At 36.9% G+C, this 20,335-nt stretch overlaps 1 protein-coding gene across 5 annotated transcripts in view; it reads left to right on the forward strand.

Annotated features, from left to right (window-relative positions):
- The window catches only part of tpk1 (thiamin pyrophosphokinase 1), a 196,062-nt gene that overhangs the window by 166,861 nt on the left and 8,866 nt on the right, over window positions 1-20,335 (forward strand). The window contains exon 9 of one of the 5 annotated variants that reach the window (XM_031903402.1): window positions 8,477-8,713. Coding sequence (XP_031759262.1) covers window positions 8,477-8,478 — 2 coding nt within the window. The 3' untranslated portion in view covers window positions 8,479-8,713. 5 annotated transcript variants of the gene reach the window in all.

The raw sequence follows: 20,335 nt of genomic DNA on the forward strand, positions 1-20,335 counted from the left end.
AGTTACTCTGCAGGAACAGACAGCGCAATCTATCTGGGTATCCAGGCACCTAGAATGTCAAAAATAACTATGATCACTGCTAGATCAAAAGGTGGACTTGGAGTCTTTGACTTAATAATGTATTACCAAACCTCTAAACTATTGGTGGTTCCTCTTTTGTGTATGCTAACTCTACTCCTAAATGGGTTACAACAGAAGAATCATGGACCTCCGCCACAGGGAGGTCAGCAAAGGAGTTTTGGATTGGGTTTAGGTTGGTGGGGCCAAATGTGTTTTTTCCTGGTATCCTGCTGGCTGGTGATAGTTTATCATGAAAATCATTTTTGCTTTCATAACAACAACTTAAAAATAAAATGGCTAGCTACAGTACTCTGCCCCATCTGGAACTGTCCTCACTTCTTTTAAAGGACAATGAAAGGTTAATATAAATTAAAAGTAAGTCTAAAGGCATTCTTTTTAAGTACTTACTGCATATCTAAATCCCCAGATCCCTGCTTGCTTCTCTGAGATATGGTGCTGGCAGCCTACAGCAGTGTGAAGACTACAGTGACATCACTGAAATCTCTCTCCCCTTCCTGTAGGTGCCAGCGGCAGCCTTCCTATTCTCTGAGCATGTGTGTAACTTGATCCTGTCTTCTGTTCTGAGCTACACATGCCCACCAGCCAATCAGAAGCGGATCTGCCGGGGGGGGGGGGGAATGAAACACATGTGCAGTATGAAGCAAGGAGGTAAAGGAAGGGAGAATACCTTTTTAGAGATGGCTGCCTGTTCTAGAAAATGTGACGTAAGTGTGACTGAGTAAATATTTGATTAGGTGAGCCAAAAGTGTGGCGTTTTTACTAAACTATAGGAGGACTATTGGGCAGTATGCTTTTAAAATTTTGACTTGCATTCTCCTTTAATAACTGAATTTTTTTTACATTAAACAATATAAGTTTTGCAGTAAGTAAAGAGCAGGAAGGAGAGAGAAAGACAGATGTACAGTATGTATGAAATTTACAGTCAGGTTGTATTAGTGGCAAATCTTACACTGTCGCATCTGCTTATGGATTTAAAACCAGACTTACAGTATTTGTCTTTATATATTGCCAGCATTATCCTTCAATAATTTCTAGCAGAATAACACATCATACCCTAATTATTAGAAAAAGTTATATTGCTATCCTCTAGGGTTTTACAGCTTTACCAAAAAATATTCATTCATCATATTTCCAGTGACAAGAGTATTGATTTTGCGTGTGTGAGAAATCTGCTTTTGCCCTCTGCTTTATCTTCTTCTCTTCTGTGTCAGAATGTTACGGAGGCACTGATCTACGGTTATTATCCTCGGCTGAATGACATTGCTCCCTTCACAGTTTTAGCATTCTTAAGCACAAACTATTTTATATAGATTTTATGTAGGCTGCTTGCTCCAAGGTATTTAATATGTCTGCTTTTCAGTAACATCTTTAAAAAAAAAAAGAAAAAGGTTTTACTATAATTATCTAATAATAATATATAAACAATAGTTTTTCATTATATCTAGATCAGCTGAGTTAAAAAAATTATATATAAAAAAAAAGTTAACCAAATAAACCTTTTTAAACAAGGTCCTCAAAATCTATCTTACATTCGTGTGGTCTTTTCTTTTGTACATCAGTATGTCTGAGCGCTCTGTATTTAACCAAAATAGAGCCACATTTAATTGAGTTATAGTCTGTGGATAAAGGGTCAAAGGTTGATGTGCTCCTTAGAGTCATCCATGCATAATCTTGCCCATTGTGGCATCCCTCTTCTGGATCTAGGGGTCCTACTGCTACTACAGAATGCCTTCCTGCCTTGCTAAAGTTACATCAAGTGTCAGTATGGGCAGAAAAGGAAGAATGGCCTGTGTTTTGTCCTGTGGTGGAATGCAAGAGAAATCCACTGCAGGGAAATGCAGGGCAAAATGCCTGTGTGTAAGAGCCCTTAGGCTGATGCCACACATGGCGTTTTTCCGCTGCATATTTTCTAATTCTCTCGGCGGCTGAAAAACGCCCGATATCATCATCCATAGAAATAACTTGAAAAGACGCAAAGCAAACCACACAATGCGGAAATACGCTAGAAAACGCCTTAGCACGGATTTTTGAAGCGTTGGCCGAAATACGCCAGTGTTTGCAAAGCAAGCTATTCCTATGTATACGCAAAGGCAGCTGCCAGACCTAGCGGAAATACGTGGCGTTTTTTGCTATTTCGCACTATTAGCACCATGGAAACGGGATTTGCTGATGTCACCAGTACTAGGCTGAAAAATGCCATAGTCAGGGGCTGCGTGGCTTGTGCGGCGTTTTTTAGGCTGAGAAAAAACGCAGCGGATAAACGCCACGTGTGGCATCAGCCTTAAGGTGAAGAAAAGGGGTTAAGTTTAGACTTCTCAGCTGTCTCACGGATCCTTTGCAGCTAACCTGGGCTGTGTTTATGTGCAGGAATGCATAAGGGAATCCCATACCTGTACTATCTCTTGTGTTTCTCCTTTTTCTTTTAAATCCAGGCAAGCAGCAGAATGTGTATGTTCTGCAAAAACGTCAGTTTTATATTTAGTCATGCTATAGGCCATTGGGACATGGAGCAGTTGATGGATGGAAACAATGATGGATTAACAGCAAGTGTGTGAGAATATTATGCCAAAGCAATAGGGAGGATTTATATGGAGTACCGTGACAGTATCTCATAATAAAATAAAATTCTTTCAGGACAGCATTTGAAGAAAGTAATTCTTCTATATTCTTTTTGTCAGAATTGGATATTGCTTGTATATGAGAGCATGCTTTACATAACCACATTACTATTGTAAATGCTGCTTTTTCCCAACATGGGTAGTTGGTTATCTCAGCGTCTGCTGGTCAATTTATTCTGTGTTTTTCAATAAATTGTAGTGTTTTGTTGATAATTTTACAGGTTTACAGAATATACAGGTATTTATGTAGAATATATCACATCTATGTATAATAATTGTATTTTTCATTTGTGAACAAGAGGGACCAAATCTATAATAAATAGTTGCCCTTGAAAATGTCCCTTATGAGCATCTACTAAGTTATTACTGAACATTATTTAAAGGACCCTTATTAATCTGCAACTTTATGTAGTGCCACTTGCACTCCTCTAATTTGGAGTACCTTAATTAGTACAGTAAAGTGTTCTATTACTTAAGGATTTTACGATGATAGATTCTGTGTGATTGCATTTAATTGTTCCAATTGGTTATCTTTAAAGGGGAACACCGGCTTCCGAACCAAAATTTGTTAGTGATACTGACACTAAAAAACTACTCTTCAACATTTAAACGTACATATAAAGCTACCTATAAGTCATGTAGATAATTTTTTCCTAATAGGGCTGCTTTTGTAAGTAATTGTTACTTTAAGTTCCTAAACCTGACTGTTTTGCCAACCTGACTGTCCCTTCTCAGCCTGTCAGTTATAGCTTCTAATGCTGATGGATTCCTGCTGCACAAATATGGCAGCCCCCTCATAGAGGAACTTGGGGGATCAGATAGGTAATGTAAAAGTATCTGGCCAATACTTTTAAGGCAACATTGTAAATAACATGAAAAAACAAAGGTTTACTGGTATCAGGATGGAATTAGTATCTCTTTAAAGAGCATATATCATCAAAAAACGAAGTAGGACATGAAGCACGCCGGACTGCCAGGGTCTGCTAAAACATGGTCTTTATTTCTTCACATTAAAAACAAACATGTGCCTAACGCGTTTCGTGCGTTAGTGCACTTAATCATTTGTTTTTAATGTGAAGAAATAAAGACCATGTTTTAGCAGACCCTGGCAGTCCAGCGTGCTTCATGTCCTACTTCGTTTTTTGATGATATCTGCCCTTCAGCTACGGGTTCGGGGCCTTGAGCACCCGGACCACTACTGGATATCGGTGAGCACACTCCTTTCCCTGCTTTTACGAAAACTAAATGTGAAATAGGGACCTTCTGATTTTGAGTGTCGGGGTCTTGACACCCGAGCCTCTGCTATATACTGGGTATTTGTCCTGCTTACTTATTATTTATTTATTTAAGCCGGGAGGAGTTAAGTGGTTTTGTCCTTCGGGCACTTTTTTCTTTGATCTCGTTAAAGAGCCCCACACAACACAGAACCCCCTAATAAACCTATCACTGTAACCTGTTTCTTAAAAAAGTATGAATAAATACAATTTTTATATGCTGAAATCCAGCTGCACAAAGTTCTCTTTCTGCATTATTTCAAATGCTAGCAGGGGAAGAGGGACTAAAAAAATATTACATATTGTAACAATTTCTCCACAGCTTGTAGACAGCATGCAGGAACTACATAACCCACAATGCATTGCACTGTGATGTTCCTTTCCTTTTTGACATCATGTGTGCAGGGAATTGTGTGAGAAGGCAGGCTGAGGACAGTCGACTACTGTTCCATTTTAATTGAGTCTTAAAGTAGTCAGCCAGATCAGCAGGAGAACAGGGGGCCAGTCTGAGGTTACTGTTCCAAAAACATTAAAAATCACAAAAAGGCTGCATATTTTTTAACTGATATAAGTTGGTTGAAATTATGTTTACTTTTCTAAGCTTACGTTGTGTTTGGGTAATTAAGGGAGATCTTTTCCTCTCTCCTTATTTTAGTCTTTCTGACATCCCGCAGTGTGTGGAATAGCCAAAACTATTTAAAGTAATATTTTTCAAAAACACACTCAAGGTTGATATTTTTAATAAAAAGGCAGCTGAAATATAGAAATATTTCCTGAAAGCCATTCACATATGGAGCAGTGCCCGGGAATCCAAACACTCACACATGATTTGTAATGATGGCAATGAACTAGCAATTATCATTAGCAGGAATATAAACTCTGATAATGAGTCAATGCAGTGTGTTGTGATGAGCCTTTCTGCGTCCAATCCTATTCAGCTCCAGCCAACAATATTGCTTCCTTCCAGATGGTCAGTCCTGCTGCATGCACCCAACTGAAATCCATATCCTCAACATGTAAGCTCTTTTAAAACACTTTCATTCATTTATATATATAAAAAAAAACTGGGGCTAACAAAAGTTCTTTGCACTTCTGGTCTGCATGTGGCTTCACACAGCCATCCCTTTACTAGGAAAGACTTGGAACAGAGGATTGCCATGATCCACAAACAAAGATATTTTTATACACTGAATTCTCTTCTGTATAAATGCATACATTTCATATTAAAGTAATTCAACTATTTCAAATACAATCAATTAATTCAAATGCAATTACCTTTATATCCTATATCTTCCTGTGACATTCAGTATCACAGATTATTTGTTATATTGTGGGGGCCCGAGAGAATAAATGCTTGAAAGCTCGCACAGTTATAACTAATGAATTTGTTAAAGACAATTTATGGGCCTATAAAATTGTTAGAATAAATAGGCTGGTTGGTTTGATTTTTTAAAAACAAATCTTCATAGATTGATTGGCTGCCTGTCCTGAAGGATTCAGAACCAAAAAATAAAGGCACAAAAAGACCAACAGTAATCAGAACTCACCAAGCAAAACTGGTGGTCCAGGTGCACCACACCCTCAGCATAGGGTGCATAAAGCAAAAAACAGCAACCACCGTGGGCATATAGGCACTCAGAAATCACCACAAAGACTTCATTCAAAGTTACATTAAAACATCTCCATAAACCCTGCGTGTTTCATGCCCTGGGGGGCACTTAATCATGGGCTAAATGTGAGCCACAGGATGTAGATATTTATAGAAGATACAACCAATCAGAAAAAACATATAATTTTTTTCTGATTGGTTGTATCTTATAGAAATATCTACTTTCTGTGGCTCACATTTAATCCTGAGGAATTCCCAGTTTGATTTGTTGACATTACAAATAGAGGTAAAATAATATATTTTTCAGAATGCTTGGGACCTGGAGGTTTCTGGATAAAGGGTCTCTTTGTAATTTAGACTACCATTTTACCGCAAAATGGTATAAATACTGTTTTTCTCTATTGATTGTAGATATTTATTAGAATATACAACTTACCTGAATATTTATCAATACGTTTGTACAGGTGTTGGATCTGTTGTCCAGAATGCTTGGGACTAGGAGTTTTCTGGTTAAGGGATCTTTTTGTCATTTGGATAACCATGCCTAAAGTCTGCTAAAACATTAAATAAACCCAATAGCAATGTTTTGCCACCAATATAGATTCATTCAGCTTAGTTGCCATTAAGTACAAGGTACTGTCTTATTATTAATATAGAGAAAAGGGAAATCTTTTTTAAACATTATAATTATTTGTTTATAATAGGAGATGGCCATTCTGGATAAGGAATCCCATATATAACTAAGTAACTAAGAGAAAGAATACATATTTTCATTAAGCCTTGTCATAAAAAAGGTTTAACTGTGCTATGCAGCAATAAATGCAATGTTATCAATTCTCAAAAGCTGCCAGCACACTAACAGGAAATACTTCAGCCATTTTTTAATGCTGCTTTAACAGATCTCATAGGATGCAGTAGCCAACAATCACAATTCTAATCAGCATGAAAAGTTTAAGATGATTTAGTTCCTATGTGTTCTTTCTCTGCTAATGTTCCTTTCAGTAAAGGTTTTTTTAAGTGAAATATTTATACATCATGAACTATGATGTTATTGCCACCTAGAGGTAAATTGTTTGAAGTTCATAATTATCATTGTGAAACTGTTTTTTTTTTTTAGTCTAATACTGGTTATCCATTTGTGCAGTATGGCACTGAGGAGTGTCTCTGTGGCCACTGATATCCTTTGTGAATAGTGTGATACATTACCACAGTCTCATTACGGAAACATCCTTTATCTGGAGAACTCCAGATCCCCAGCATTCTGGAAAACAGGTCCCATACCTCGCACATATGTACAAACTCAAAGTAGAAAGGGCAGAACTGCATTCAGTGCAGACTCAGCTAATAGCAGACACCAAGTAAGTGCTAAAAATAACAACTATCAGGAGTTTTCAACCAGACAATTTAAGACCTGTCTTGTTGGAGGAGATTGGCTTTTGCAACATTGTTTAAAAAGTCATAACCTTGTGCTAAATGCTGCTTTCAATAGCAAATACATATACAAATAACTTTTAGAGCCACTAAAAATGTGTAATAAATTCATATTGGAAAGTTGCTTATGTTTTGTTTTCTTAGGCAAGAATAATGTTTTGGGCTTACATGTCCTTTAAAAATAGGTACTGACTGAACGTTTAGCATTCAGTTAGTAAATGACTCCCTATGCTGATTGTTAAGCATCATTTATCCCCTCACATTTGGGAAGCTTTTATTTTATTTTTCACTTCATTTTTTTGCAACTCATCTTTACCCAAAAATGTTATGTGATTTAATGGGACATATGCGATAGAGCACTGTGGGAAACTGAAAGTACAGTTGAACATTTGTTATGACAAATATTACTTTGTTGGTTTCTCAGCTCTTAGAGATGTACCTTTATTAACAAATGATCAAAAGGAATATAAAGCAGTTTTTTAGCCTGACATGTTATCTAGTAAAATAATTCTATTTTTTAGACTTTCTGGGTTTTTTTTTTTAAATTTATATATATATATATATATATATATATAATCTTGTTTTCTCAGCAATTGAATCAAGCTATTACATTTTGCCTGACGGGAAAGAAAAATCTAAAAGCTTTTGGCTAAGATTAAAGCCCTCTTGTAAGACAATGAAAAGAATGTAATTCACATTGGCATTATATCCAAGTACCCTACTGCAGATCAATTACAATTGTGGAGAAATATGTCAGATGCATTGAGTACGATTAATGGCTTGGATTTATGTCCTTCATAAAGTGCAGTTCTGTTTTGCTACAGGCATCACGCGCTGTCACAGCTCTTAATTAAAAAATGGGGCAAAAAAAGTAACATGAAAAACAGATTTGCAATAATTCCCTGCTTCTTTATGGCAAAATTGCATTTATTTCATCTAGGGCCCAAGGGGCAATAAGATAAATGCTTTCAAGACTAATTATTTAGTCATCAGGAAACTTTTACTTTGTATTTCTTGATTTGTATTGATGTTTTGTTTCTGTAACATACTGTTGGAGTTCTTTTAGTACTTTTTATTAATTTAAAAACCCCCAAAAATAAATTGATTTAAAGATATTTAGAGTGCTCCCATATAACCCAACTTTCACAATTTAGCATGGATTAGGTCAAGCACCACTGCATCCTTTAGTCTCGATCCCTTTCATGGATACTTAAACTGAGACTTTCCTGCTTAAAAGAAATGTTAGATGGTATAAATTTTCATGTTTACAGCATGGAAAGTATGTAATTGTCATATTTTAAAATATAGACTTAAGTCACCCAAGTGTAAGCTAACTTCAGAGGGGTTTTCATGCAACTAAGGATATTTCTGTGCTCAATGTATTCTCTACACTCAGTCCTTATGAGTAGCCCCACTACTGGGGGTCAGACTTACTTGCAGCCCTGCCTGTTTTATGCTTTCAGAGCATCTCTTACATCCTGTGGACCCATTCTATAGAGAGGATAGTTCTCCTGGGCACTTCTATCACCAGACTATCTGCTTTCCACACCCTGCACCTCTAAATGCAGAAGGCAAAAAGACTGGACTGTTCCACTGCAATTCCACAAGAGATTCACTTTATTGCCTGTGGGAAAACGTTGGAGAGATCAGTTGCCTGCGGTAGGGTAGAGTATCACTGATGACTAATCTCCCCATGTGTCAGTACCCTAAGTTGTCTGTTACTGTGCTGTGCTCTTTATTAAACCACCACGTACTTGTATTAATTCACATTAATTTAAAAACTATTTCATAATCAATATAAAAGAACTACAGTGGAGCCCATTATTTAGAACTTCTTTTGAATGGAATTTAAAACAATAAATATATGTCTAGAGAATATAGAATCAATGCAGTTTAGTTATTTGCACACTGTGCATTATCACTAAAAGAAAACTATATAAATGATACAGTAACATAGGTAATAAATTAAAAAAAATAAAATAATAAACACTTTTTCGAAGAAAGAAAATACTTTGTACTGAGTAAATGATCAGTTGGAAAGAATGGTGCTATGCCTCTGTAAGTCATCTTACTAAAGCCATTTAGTTATTCTGCGTGTAAGGGCTGCCAATTGTTCAACCACTCAAGAGAAATCAATTCAACGTTACTGCTATTAAGATGCTGTTAATAACAATTTGGCATTGAAACTTGGAGCACAGCTCAGAGAAAACATCAGAGGTCTCCTACTACAAACTGCCACTTATGTTTGCCAGTCAAGCATTTAAAGAAATGGACGTTTGCTGTGATTAAACGAAAAGAAAGACAAAACAGGAGGTATATTTTATTGCCACTACACACACAAGCCTCTTACTCCTCTTTCACTAACTGATCTATTACCTGACCTGCACTGCAGAATGGCCCTGCTGCTGAGATATATAGAACACAGTGAAGCTGTTTTTCCCACATATTTATTTGCTACTATGTCTTTTATCTTTGGACAACTCGATCTTGAACTTTAAAAGAAAAAGAAATCATTGAAGAGGGCAAGAGACAATTTCAGAGGTTCACTGTTGTTGGATGACAAGAGCTCTTCAGCTAAGCACAGTAATTTATGTTGATAAATTGCAGCTGTCAGTATGTCCAAAGCACTTTATGAGATGTATTTCATGGCACCCATTAAGTTTGTATATGCTGAGAAAACCATGCTTCCTGTTTCAATAGACCCTCACATATATAGACAGACAGATGGTCTGTCCATCTTAATATAAAGAAAACACACATTTATTAAATACATAGGGAACTATTTATATAGTATATATAGTTATAATTCCTTATTTTTAGAACATGCAGGTTTTGACTCGCTATGATAATGGTAGCTGTACTTTACCCAAAATCTTTACTAAGGTTTATTTTTTGTCACAGCACTGACTGCACCAAAAGATACAGAAGTTTTAATCCTAAGAGTGAGGTGTTTCAGAACATGATGGCATATTTGCTAAGCTGGAATTGCCTGCAAAGTAGAGAATTTCAGCATGCTGGATTGTGATACAGCTTGTGCTTGATTCATCAAACTTTGACTTGTTTGATAAATCAGTTGCAAATTGAAACAGTGTCAGTGTGCATGCTAGGGTGTGTGATGTCAATAGTGCCATCTGGTTTAGCTTGTATAAGTGGGAGGCCTAAAGGCTCACATGCTAAGGGATCCTTGTTATAACCTGGTAAAGGGTATGGAAAGCCTTAGTTATAAAGAAAGACTGGCTACATTGGTGTTATTTACATTGGAGAAGAGGCGCTTAAGGGGGGATATTATAACTATAATTAAATAATGCTTTATTTAACAATAGGTGCTTCCATTTTACACAATGGCAACCATTCCAATAGAAGAAAAGAGGTTTCATCTTAATATTTGGAAAGGTTTTTCAGTGACAGCTGTGATGTTGAGGAATTCTCTCCCTAAATCAGTCGTACTGGCAGATACATTATATAGCTTTAAGAAGGGGTTGGATGACTTTTAAGCAAGTGAGGGAATACAGGGTTGTGGGCAATATTTGATCCACGGACTGGTCTAATTGCCATCTTGGAGTCAGGAGGGATGGTTTCCCCCTCCAAGGGATATTAGAGAGGCTTCAGAACATTTTTGCCTTCCTCTGGATCAACTAGCAGTTATATATAGGCATAAATGTCTGAACTTGATGGACATGTCTTTTTTCCACCTACTGTAACTTATTATGTTACTATGTTACTTCCTGCCTAAGGCAATTGGTTATGCCAAGGCTCACTTATGCTTCAGCACCCTGGAGTTTTCAGGAAGTACAGTACCATATGTATCCACATTGTTGCAACCAGGAAATCTGTGCTTCTTGCAAGTTTAATGGAATGCATATAACCACAAGTTTTTTTTGGTTAGATGATCATATGGTCTCATTGTTATCAGACAAAAACACAAATCCTGCCTTTCTTCTGTGTTTATAAACAAACAAGATGCACTAACCTAAGTAGGAGGCTGCGGTGCCATCCACCCCTGAATTCTATTAATCTTTATATAAAGGTAATGCTGATAGATAAGTTACTGGATGTCAAGACAGCCACAGTAGAGAATGCAGTTTACACTATCACAAAAAAACATCCATATATGTTTCATCAGTTTCAGTTAGATTGAAGGAAAACTATACCCCCAAACAATGTAGGTCTCTATAAAAATATATTGTGTAACCAGACTCATATGTGAAACCCTGCTTCATCATTTAGTAGTATGTGCTATTGGGTACTCCTAAATAGAAAATTGCCATTTTAAGAATTTTGGATACAGAATGCAGGTCCTTAAGACAAGTCAGTTAATATCTAAGTCAAGATTTAGGGGCGGATTTATTAACATTTGGGTTTTCGTGTTTCTTTTTTTTTTTATAAAAAAAACACGACTAAACTTTTTTCCACAAATATCAGTTATTCATCAAAAAATCTGAATTAAAAAACAACAAATGAAAAAAAGTAATGGGAAAATGTGAAAAACGCAACTTTTTTTCGTATGGACGGTTAAAAGCCAGCGTCAGCCTCTAAAACCCTGAAGCAAAGAAAGAGCTTCCGGTTGTAAAAAAGGATATCTGCCACTGGCTTCTACATGATCTCAACTAATTTTAGTTGGCGTATTTTAAATTTGGATTTGTTGGATAATTGCAAAAAAAAAAAAAAAAATGTTTTTTTTTTCCCTACAACAAAATGGTGTTTTTAGCCCCTATATAGGGGCATAGTACTAAAAGTGTGTAAGTGAATTAGAATACTCCATACTTCACTATTTGAACACAATGCTACGCTGTGAAACCACTCGGAAATTTACTCAATAATTTCTTCGTAAGTTAGTAGAACAACACAGTTGTAAATATATCTTTTTTTCTTTTACTTTACTTTTCATACCTTTTTAGGTATAAAATAGTTTACACACCATTACAGATGTGCTGTATTTATAACTCTTTATAAAATGTTTTACACCAAGAAACAGTGTATGAAGTGGTGTTTTATATATAAGTGATATTTATTAAGCCTTGTTGCTCTGCTTACTTACTGTTTCAGCACTATCTATTCCCATTTTTGAGAATGACAAAGTTAAAACTGGTAGGAGAAAGAAGATAGTTGTATAAACTGGTGTAGTTTATCAAGTTGTGTGATAGACAACGTTGTGTATTTTTATTTACTTTGAAAATGTACAATATAAACTTAATGATTAAACCTGTCTTTATTCTCTGAAATAAACATCCCATTATATATCCAGATTTATAGGCAAATTCAGAAAATAAATGCCCTGTCATGGACATATACCTTCCCTGAATGGATTGCATACATAATTACATGCACTGAAAATGTAATGGTGAATGGTAAAGTAAAATAATGATAACTAATAAAGTTAGGTTAGAGGTTTTGTACCAAGTATTCCTTTTGTACAGCAGACTGGCAACAATAAAATAATAACAAAAAAATAGTGTGTGAAACTTGCTGTGGGTATCACATTATCCTTAGGAAAAGAAATATAAAACATTAGAAAAAAAACTAGTCCTTTTGGATTTTATCTTGAATCCTGTTCTTTGTTTCTCTCATGTTGTTACTTGGGTTTGACTGGTCATTTAAAAGATTTTCTGATTTTCCTACCGTTTTTCTTATTGTAGAAAACCCATTGTTAAAAGTTAACCTGCTTTGTGAATACTTTTTATCAAGCAAAAAAAATCTAAGGAGCAGAATTTTATAGATCTTTATGTCCTTGTTATGGCTCTGTCATTATGGAGGCAGCCCCAAGATACTGATAGTTACATGCACAGAATCATTATTTTTCTTTTTATGGAGCTACAAAAAGTCACAAAAAAGACAAAGCAACAATGACAAAAAAGGTAACTTTTTGCTGCTGACAAATTACAGTTTCTCAATTGACCACATGCAAATACACATGAATATAAATTGGATGCTGTTTATTCTGGACATCTCATTAATTTTAAGCATTTTTTGTGCACATTATTTCTTTTCCTGTTTTGTAGTTCAAAGAAACATTGCATGAGCTCCAGGGAAAAGAATACTGCTACTTTACAATGAACCGAATAAATACTTTTTTTTGCTCTTATAAAGTAGCCTGTTTTATGTGTTTATAGTATACATGCTGTGCCTAGTGTAATGCAATGCTACATGCTGAAAAAAAAACATTCTTGAACTGTACATTTTAAAAGGAGTCTTAATCAGAACGGTCACTTGTGTCCCTCCAAACAGCATACCCTCTTATGAAATTAAAGGCACTAAGTTTGCCCAGGAGCACTAATCATAGTAAACAATAAGATGTTTGCCTTTATACAGGTGATCAGTAAATTCTACCTGCTGATTGGTTTCTATGGGTTAATACAGTAGCTTCAGATATTGGAATGTGTTACCCTTTAAATGCCTAGCTCTTTTAAATATATATTGTGGGCAAGGAGTAATTTGTGCACATGAGTTTGGTGTAAATAGGGAAACAAGAAGTTTATAAAGAAGCAAAAGGATGGTGAGTGGTTCCAAGAAGGAAAGGAAGCAAAGGAACCTAAGGATGGGATGGAAGCTGGCGAGTTAAGATACAGGTTAAGAGTAGGAGGATGGGCATAATTGTCCCTTAAGGTGGCCAAACATGTGGCGATCTGCAATCTTTCATGCGACCATTGGTCGCACGAAAGATCGTCAGACCCGCCACTAACCCTCAGGGCTGAAACAGCAGATAAGGAGGTAGAAACAATAGGATTTCTACCCCCTTCTGCCGATTCAGCCCTGATGGCAGATTTTGCTCAGGTGCCTTCTGTGGTGCCTGATCAAAATCTTTTGACCTGGCCAATCGGCGAGTCAACAGCGATATCAACAGCCTCCTGCGATACCGGTCGACTCGCCGACTTGCCATACACGCACGAGGTTTCGTATGATATTATCGGTGCGTGTATGGCCAGCTTTACTGTCACATGCAGTCAGAGATGATATGGCAAAAGCTGAGTAACTGGATATTGCAATGTCTTGTCATGGCCGGTCTCAGAGAAGGAAGAGGCATTCTTGAACTAGGAACCGCTCTCCCTAAAACCTACTCTGTTACCCGCATAGCCTGATTCCTGCAATTTCAACCAATCTTTCTTTTACGTAGTTTCCAGCAGAACCTATAACTATTTCTGGCCCAAGTATCAAATACTATGGCAGCTAGGTATGGCAGACAGTTATTAACAAAAAAAGAGAGTAGTTACAGCGATGCTATTTTGCTACCCAGTAACTGGTACTTGTACCATAACCCTTAATGTGCAAAGGATCCTTTGGCAAAAACTGCTTCAATATAATGTAATTTGCTGTGCATATGTGCATGCAGTACAAATAACTGCAGTTCTCCAAATCTTTCAGGTTTATATCTAGAGATTAAACTTTGTGCCATTACATTCACTCACAGGAAAAAATTACCTTAGATCAATGCCAATGTGTTTTTTTTTTTTTTTTTTTAATTACTGCACCAAGGGCACTTGTTATAAAGTAAGTAAATGTGCCCTTTTTTAAGGTTTTTTTAGGCTCAGTGCCAAAAGGGCAACCAAAACCCTTCAGTTTAAGCATATTCTGTTTTAGGTCACAGTACTGCAGTACACAGATATACAAAGCTATAGAACATTTTCTTTTTCTTTCACCTACCATCTTAATTGCCAGGTCGCCCCCAAAACATGAAGTATTGTCACTTGCACAGATGGGATCTGCTACTTGGGTTGAGAGCTCTAAAAGCAGGAAGACAGTAAATAGGCGTATTTATTAAGATTGGAGACAGACGTCACCAGTGATGTTGCTCATAACAACTAATCAGCAATTAGATTTGAACAGTCACCTACAAGTTAGAAAACAAAAGCAAAGATCTGATTGGTTGCTATGGGAAACATCACCAGTGTAAATAAATACACCCCTAAATGTAAGCGAGTTTGGGGACATAAAATTGTCTGTTGGGCAAGTAATTTATGCTGGAGTATAGCAGTGGTGTAGCTACAGAGGGAGCAGGAAAACAGAGCAACAGGGGGCCCACAAGAATGTGGTCACAGGTGAGCCACAGTTTTTTGGTGATTGCATTAATGCACTATTTTTATAGGGGAGGCTCTCCTATGGTAGCTGATTTGGGTTTAATAGGGCATGATACGTGCAATAATTTAAGAAACAACAGCAGTATATAGATATTGGGACCGAAACGTAACATTGGCTGTATGTTCCTACTGAATACACATTCGGTTTTTCAGTAAAAATCCCAGTGGGATTTTTTTGGACTTTATGTATGTATGTATGTATGTGTGTATATATATATATATATATATATATATATATATATAAAATATATATCTATATATATATATCATACTTACCACATTGGAATGTATACTACACGTTGTGACGTCATTTGGCACCATTTCTTGTACTTAGGGTATTTAGATGGGGGTTATACACTCTAGAGGCATCTTGAGTGAGGTCCAGGAGTTGTGACCGAAACATCAAATTTTTTTGCACTAATAAAGAACATAGAGTATTCTGGAGCAGGATGCAAAGAAGCCCTAGCAGGTGGTAAAAATGTATTGTAAGCCTTATATTTTTGTTGTGGTTTTTGTGAATTTAAAAAAAAACAAGACATATTAATGCTGTATCAGTGTAATGGCATTTCATCTGTGCATACAACACTACTTCTCTGATGTATCAAATGTAACCAGGTTTTCTGGGTGGCGGGTAATTGAGTTTAGTTTGAATGACACATCGATTCTATCCCAGAATGAAACACTATTACAATTCTGTCACTTTTAGTTCTATGTTTGAGCAACATTTCTTCCAGCCTCTAAGCTGTCTGTTGTGAAACTCATAACAAACTACGAGAATAGGAACTGGATGGGATATAAAATAAATAAAGTTACTAAGTACCTGTACATTGTTTGAGCTTTATGCATTGACATGGCATTTCTTAACTTTGCTCCCTACAGCTATTTTTATACAGGTGGTAGACAAAATAATGGAAACACCAGTGGAAAAGGGAGTTAGGATTACATACATGATAGGTACAAAGACATCTATAGTGGTGAACCATTTAAGGTTGGGTTGACAACTGACACTTTGATGTATCAGTGCATGTATTGGTGGTGTATCATCCCAAAAATTTGCAAAATGAATTATGGTATCAAGAGGGACAATTTAAAAGTAACAACAATATAATAACAGTATATTGAAACAAGAAAACAGAGACAGTAAAGAGAAATAGTGGCTGCAAGATAAAGCTCACTGAAATGAGCGCAGAGTTTTTAGCGCTAAAAGTTCCCGAAAAAAGTTGCAACTTTTTCAAGATTTACTATGTTACAGAACTATGACAATTCCTGAATCCAAAAATACTCAACTTAAACTTGTCGAGATCATGTAGAAGTCAATGGCAGATGTCTCTTCCCTGGAAGATCTTTCTTTGCTTTGAATTGTAGGGGATCAGGGAACTCTTTCCCGTTTTTTTGTCTGTGACATCATCCAGCCCAGCTACAGGCTGGGGAGGAACGCGATTGGCTGGATGCCCCAGTGCACTGTTGGGAGAGAGAAGGCGTGCCTAAGTTTGAAGCCAAAAATCAGGGTCGAGCCCAGCAGTTTATGAAGGGAGCCCCTGTTGTTTTTCCAGCTTTTGGAAGAGAGATCCAGAGTGAGTAACCAGTGCCACTTACTGTGTGTTCAGACTGCAAAGACTGAAGTCTGCTGGGTGCTGGTGATTACAAAGTCCTCTGTGGAATCTCTGTGTGTGTCCCTGGTGAGGACAGGTATTGCTCGAGTGCCTGCTGTGTGGGAGCAGCCACCTTTCCAAAGGGGAAGGTACTCTGGGGCAGGTCGCGCTACCCGGGGGGACTTAGAGCTCTTGGGGAAGGGTCTGAACTGAATAAAGTGGGTTGTGGTCTATCCAGATCCAAGTTGGGACTGGGCACCTGATACTGTGCCAGGAGTGGATAGACTGCACGGGTTCCTCAGGGCAGGTTAATCAGTTATCCATAAAGTTGTGTTTATACTATTTTAACTGTTTTAAAAAAAGTTATCCTTGCTGCAAAGTGTGTGTAATTATTTCCTAGTGGAAATCCCCTGAGGTGTGCTCCTCAGTGTCCACTAGGTGGAGGCACTGCGCTAAAAACCCAGTTCCCAGTGTCTTTCACATTCATTGCAAAGAGAACAAAAAAATCTCCTGTCTAAGCAAGTGTACAGCCCAAAGAATTCAGTGTGCAAAGAAAGGTTTACAGAATCTTTAGGGTGAAGACACACTGGGCTACTTGTAGCAGCTACTTTTTCACAGCTACTAAACGCCAGAAAATCCCCTGCAATAGACAATACTGAGAATTGCCTCTGCTAAAATACACCTAGAGACAATTATCAGTAAATGATCAGCCTTGTCTAGTTTAGTAGCCACGACAAGTAGCTGCTACTAAGTAGCTCTGTGTGTCTTCACCCTTAGAGGTTTTCGGATTTTTGATGCTGGCTTTTGTGCAACAATACCAAAAAGTTGCGGCCATTGTGTGACAAGTCGAAAAATATGAAGATTTTGTAACTTTTTCCCCACGCTTGCTTTTTCAGTTCAGATTTTTTGATAAATGTCAGACATTCATGGAAATATAGTTTATTTGAATTCTTTTTTTTTTTTTTTTTAAATTTGAGTTTTAGTAAATCTGCCTCTTAATGTGATAATTGCAACAGAGGCAAAACTATTGGCCTCAAAACTTACCACAGAACTGAAGGGGCACTTCTGTGACCCAGTCTCAGCAACATCATGCGCTTCGCAAAGCTGCCATTTGTAGTGGAGCTGACAATTAGGAACTGCTTGTATCTAAGGAAAGTGCACACTCAGGGCCCATCTAATCATTAGTGACTGTATATGGAGGGCTTAGTACATGTCCCTCAGAGAGATCAAGGTTTCTTAAGAAATGGTTCAGTGGGAGTTGTCTCTGGAAGCATCATCTTGTCCAGACGAGTGATTTGCCATTATTTCCGAGGGATACTGTTTGCAAATATTTATATAGGGAATGGAACTTTTAGCATTTATTTCATTAATTAATTGCTTAGAACTTTACTACAATTTGTGCTCTCTGTATGTTAAAATGCATTGTGTGAATCTTCAGATGAAGAGAAGCAAGACAGATTTGAAGAATGATATTAATCAGCATATGCTCTAGATACACTAGAATGAATACAAATGTTAGCCCTGCAGTATATTAAAGAACCAAACCATTTTCCCCATCAGCTTCCTACCTCCTGTCATTGATAAACTGTTGTACTACTCTCTCACTCCAATCAATTCATGTATCTTTGTATCCTCTTTGGCCTCTTCTATCTTCAACAGCATTAACCCCCCCTCCTACATCAGAATTCTATCAACCCTCTCTTCATTAGCTTCATTGCTTCTATAAAGAATTTATTACTAGCAACATATCAAAGCTTTCTTATCTGTGTATTGTCATATATACTTTAACTAATTAACTCTACTTTCATATTTTCCTCATAAAACTCTTTTATGTACTTAGAAATAAATATATGGATATAGTTTTATTGTGCTGCATGCTATAAATTTTGAGTTCAGTGTCTTTTACATTGGTTTGCTAGCTATCTATTCTTTGTGTAATTGCTTTTACCAAGCATTCCCCTGTCTGTTACTTGAGGAGGTCACGTCACTGCACATATTAATGGTCTCATACATGTGCTGCCTCTCAGAAGCTTTTAAAGAGAACCTGTCAGTTTTCAGTTGACAATAAATGTCTTTAGAATGTTAAGTTTAATGACATACCTTCACGTTTGTTTAATCAGAGTTTAATCAAAGTAGGAAAAAATATGAAAATACACAAATATGACGTTTGATAAATAAGCCTCTATACCATTGGTGTTGTGATTACTTACACCAAAAAAAAAGCATTTTAAAGTATTAATATAAAGTTACATAGCAGATATCAGGTAAGCTGCATAGTATACAATGGGTTTAGTTCTTACACACGAAGATAAACAGGGGCCAAACATCATACATGACTCTGTACAGAATAATATAATGAATACCTCTTTTATATAAAAGAAATTGTTTGTTTATAGGTTATTTACCAAAAGATAAAAACTTTGTCTATGTTACTGGACCTTTAATGTAGTTATAAACCCCCAAGTTTGAATCCCATTAAGACTAGAAGCCCCTGCTTCCTGAAGACAGATGCCATTAAGCCCTCTCAAAGGTCTGTATGCATACTAGATATAATAATAGGAACAGTCTTTGTTTTCAAATGCCATGGGATTCTTCCCAATCTCCTTGTGGCAGGTAAAGTGATATAGTTTAGGGAAGCTAAAAAGCATTAAGCAGACAGCAGAAAACTGTGTTTTCTGAAGATATAACATTTCTGACAAATTGAGACTGACTCAGAAACCCTTCAATTCCATGGCAGAAAGAAGCCATTGCTTTTCTGTCACACTTGTCACTGTCTACAAATCAGTTAGTGCTGGAAAGAAATACTAATGTAGCTATGTTTTACACTTGCACTACAGAGCAGATTTGCAGACAATAGTTATGGACTGATCCTTTACTGTTTTTGGATTTCTTTTACCAAATAAGTAATCAGTTGACTCATTCTACATGTGATCCTGATTGACCAGTTCTGAAAGCAGGTATGTGCTGAGTTTAAGTGAACTCTGAACTAATCTAAGGCTGATGCCACACCAGGCGTAGGGCTGATTTTTTCGGCAAGTGGAAAAACGATTGCCGAAAATTCAGCCCTACGCCTGCTACTTGTGCCTGCACCCGAATGAATGGAATACGCTCGGGTGCAGGCACATGTAGCCGATATACGCACGAAAACGCGAGAGAATGCAAAGTCTCGCGTTTTCTTGCGTATATCGGCTACTTGTGCCTTCACCCGAGCGTATCCCATTCATTCGGGTGCAGGCACAAGTAGCAGGCGTAGGGCTGAATTTTCGGCAAGCGTTTTTCCGCTTGCCGAAAAAATCAGCCCTACGCCTGGTGTGGCATCAGCCTAATGAAAAAACAAATAATGTACAATAATGTGGATAACAAGGGTTTGGACTATGATAAATTTTTATGAAAACGGATAAATCAATTGAATTGGCCTATCAAATGAATTAGTTTGGTAGGACAGTTTGATCAAATGGATGGGAATCTTAACTATGTACATATTTTATAAATCTGCCCTTATGTGTTCCATGGCATGAGGAATGGAAAGAGTGCCAACATTTTTCCATCCATGGGATTTGCCATTTAAATTACACACTCTAATAGCTTAGGACTTACATACTCTAGCAGCACAAGACTTTTACTAAACAAAAAAAAGAATCTTACCAAATGATGTTGC

Source organism: Xenopus tropicalis, chromosome 6 (genome assembly GCF_000004195.4).
Source record: "Xenopus tropicalis strain Nigerian chromosome 6, UCB_Xtro_10.0, whole genome shotgun sequence".
NCBI lineage: Eukaryota > Metazoa > Chordata > Amphibia > Anura > Pipidae > Xenopus > Xenopus tropicalis.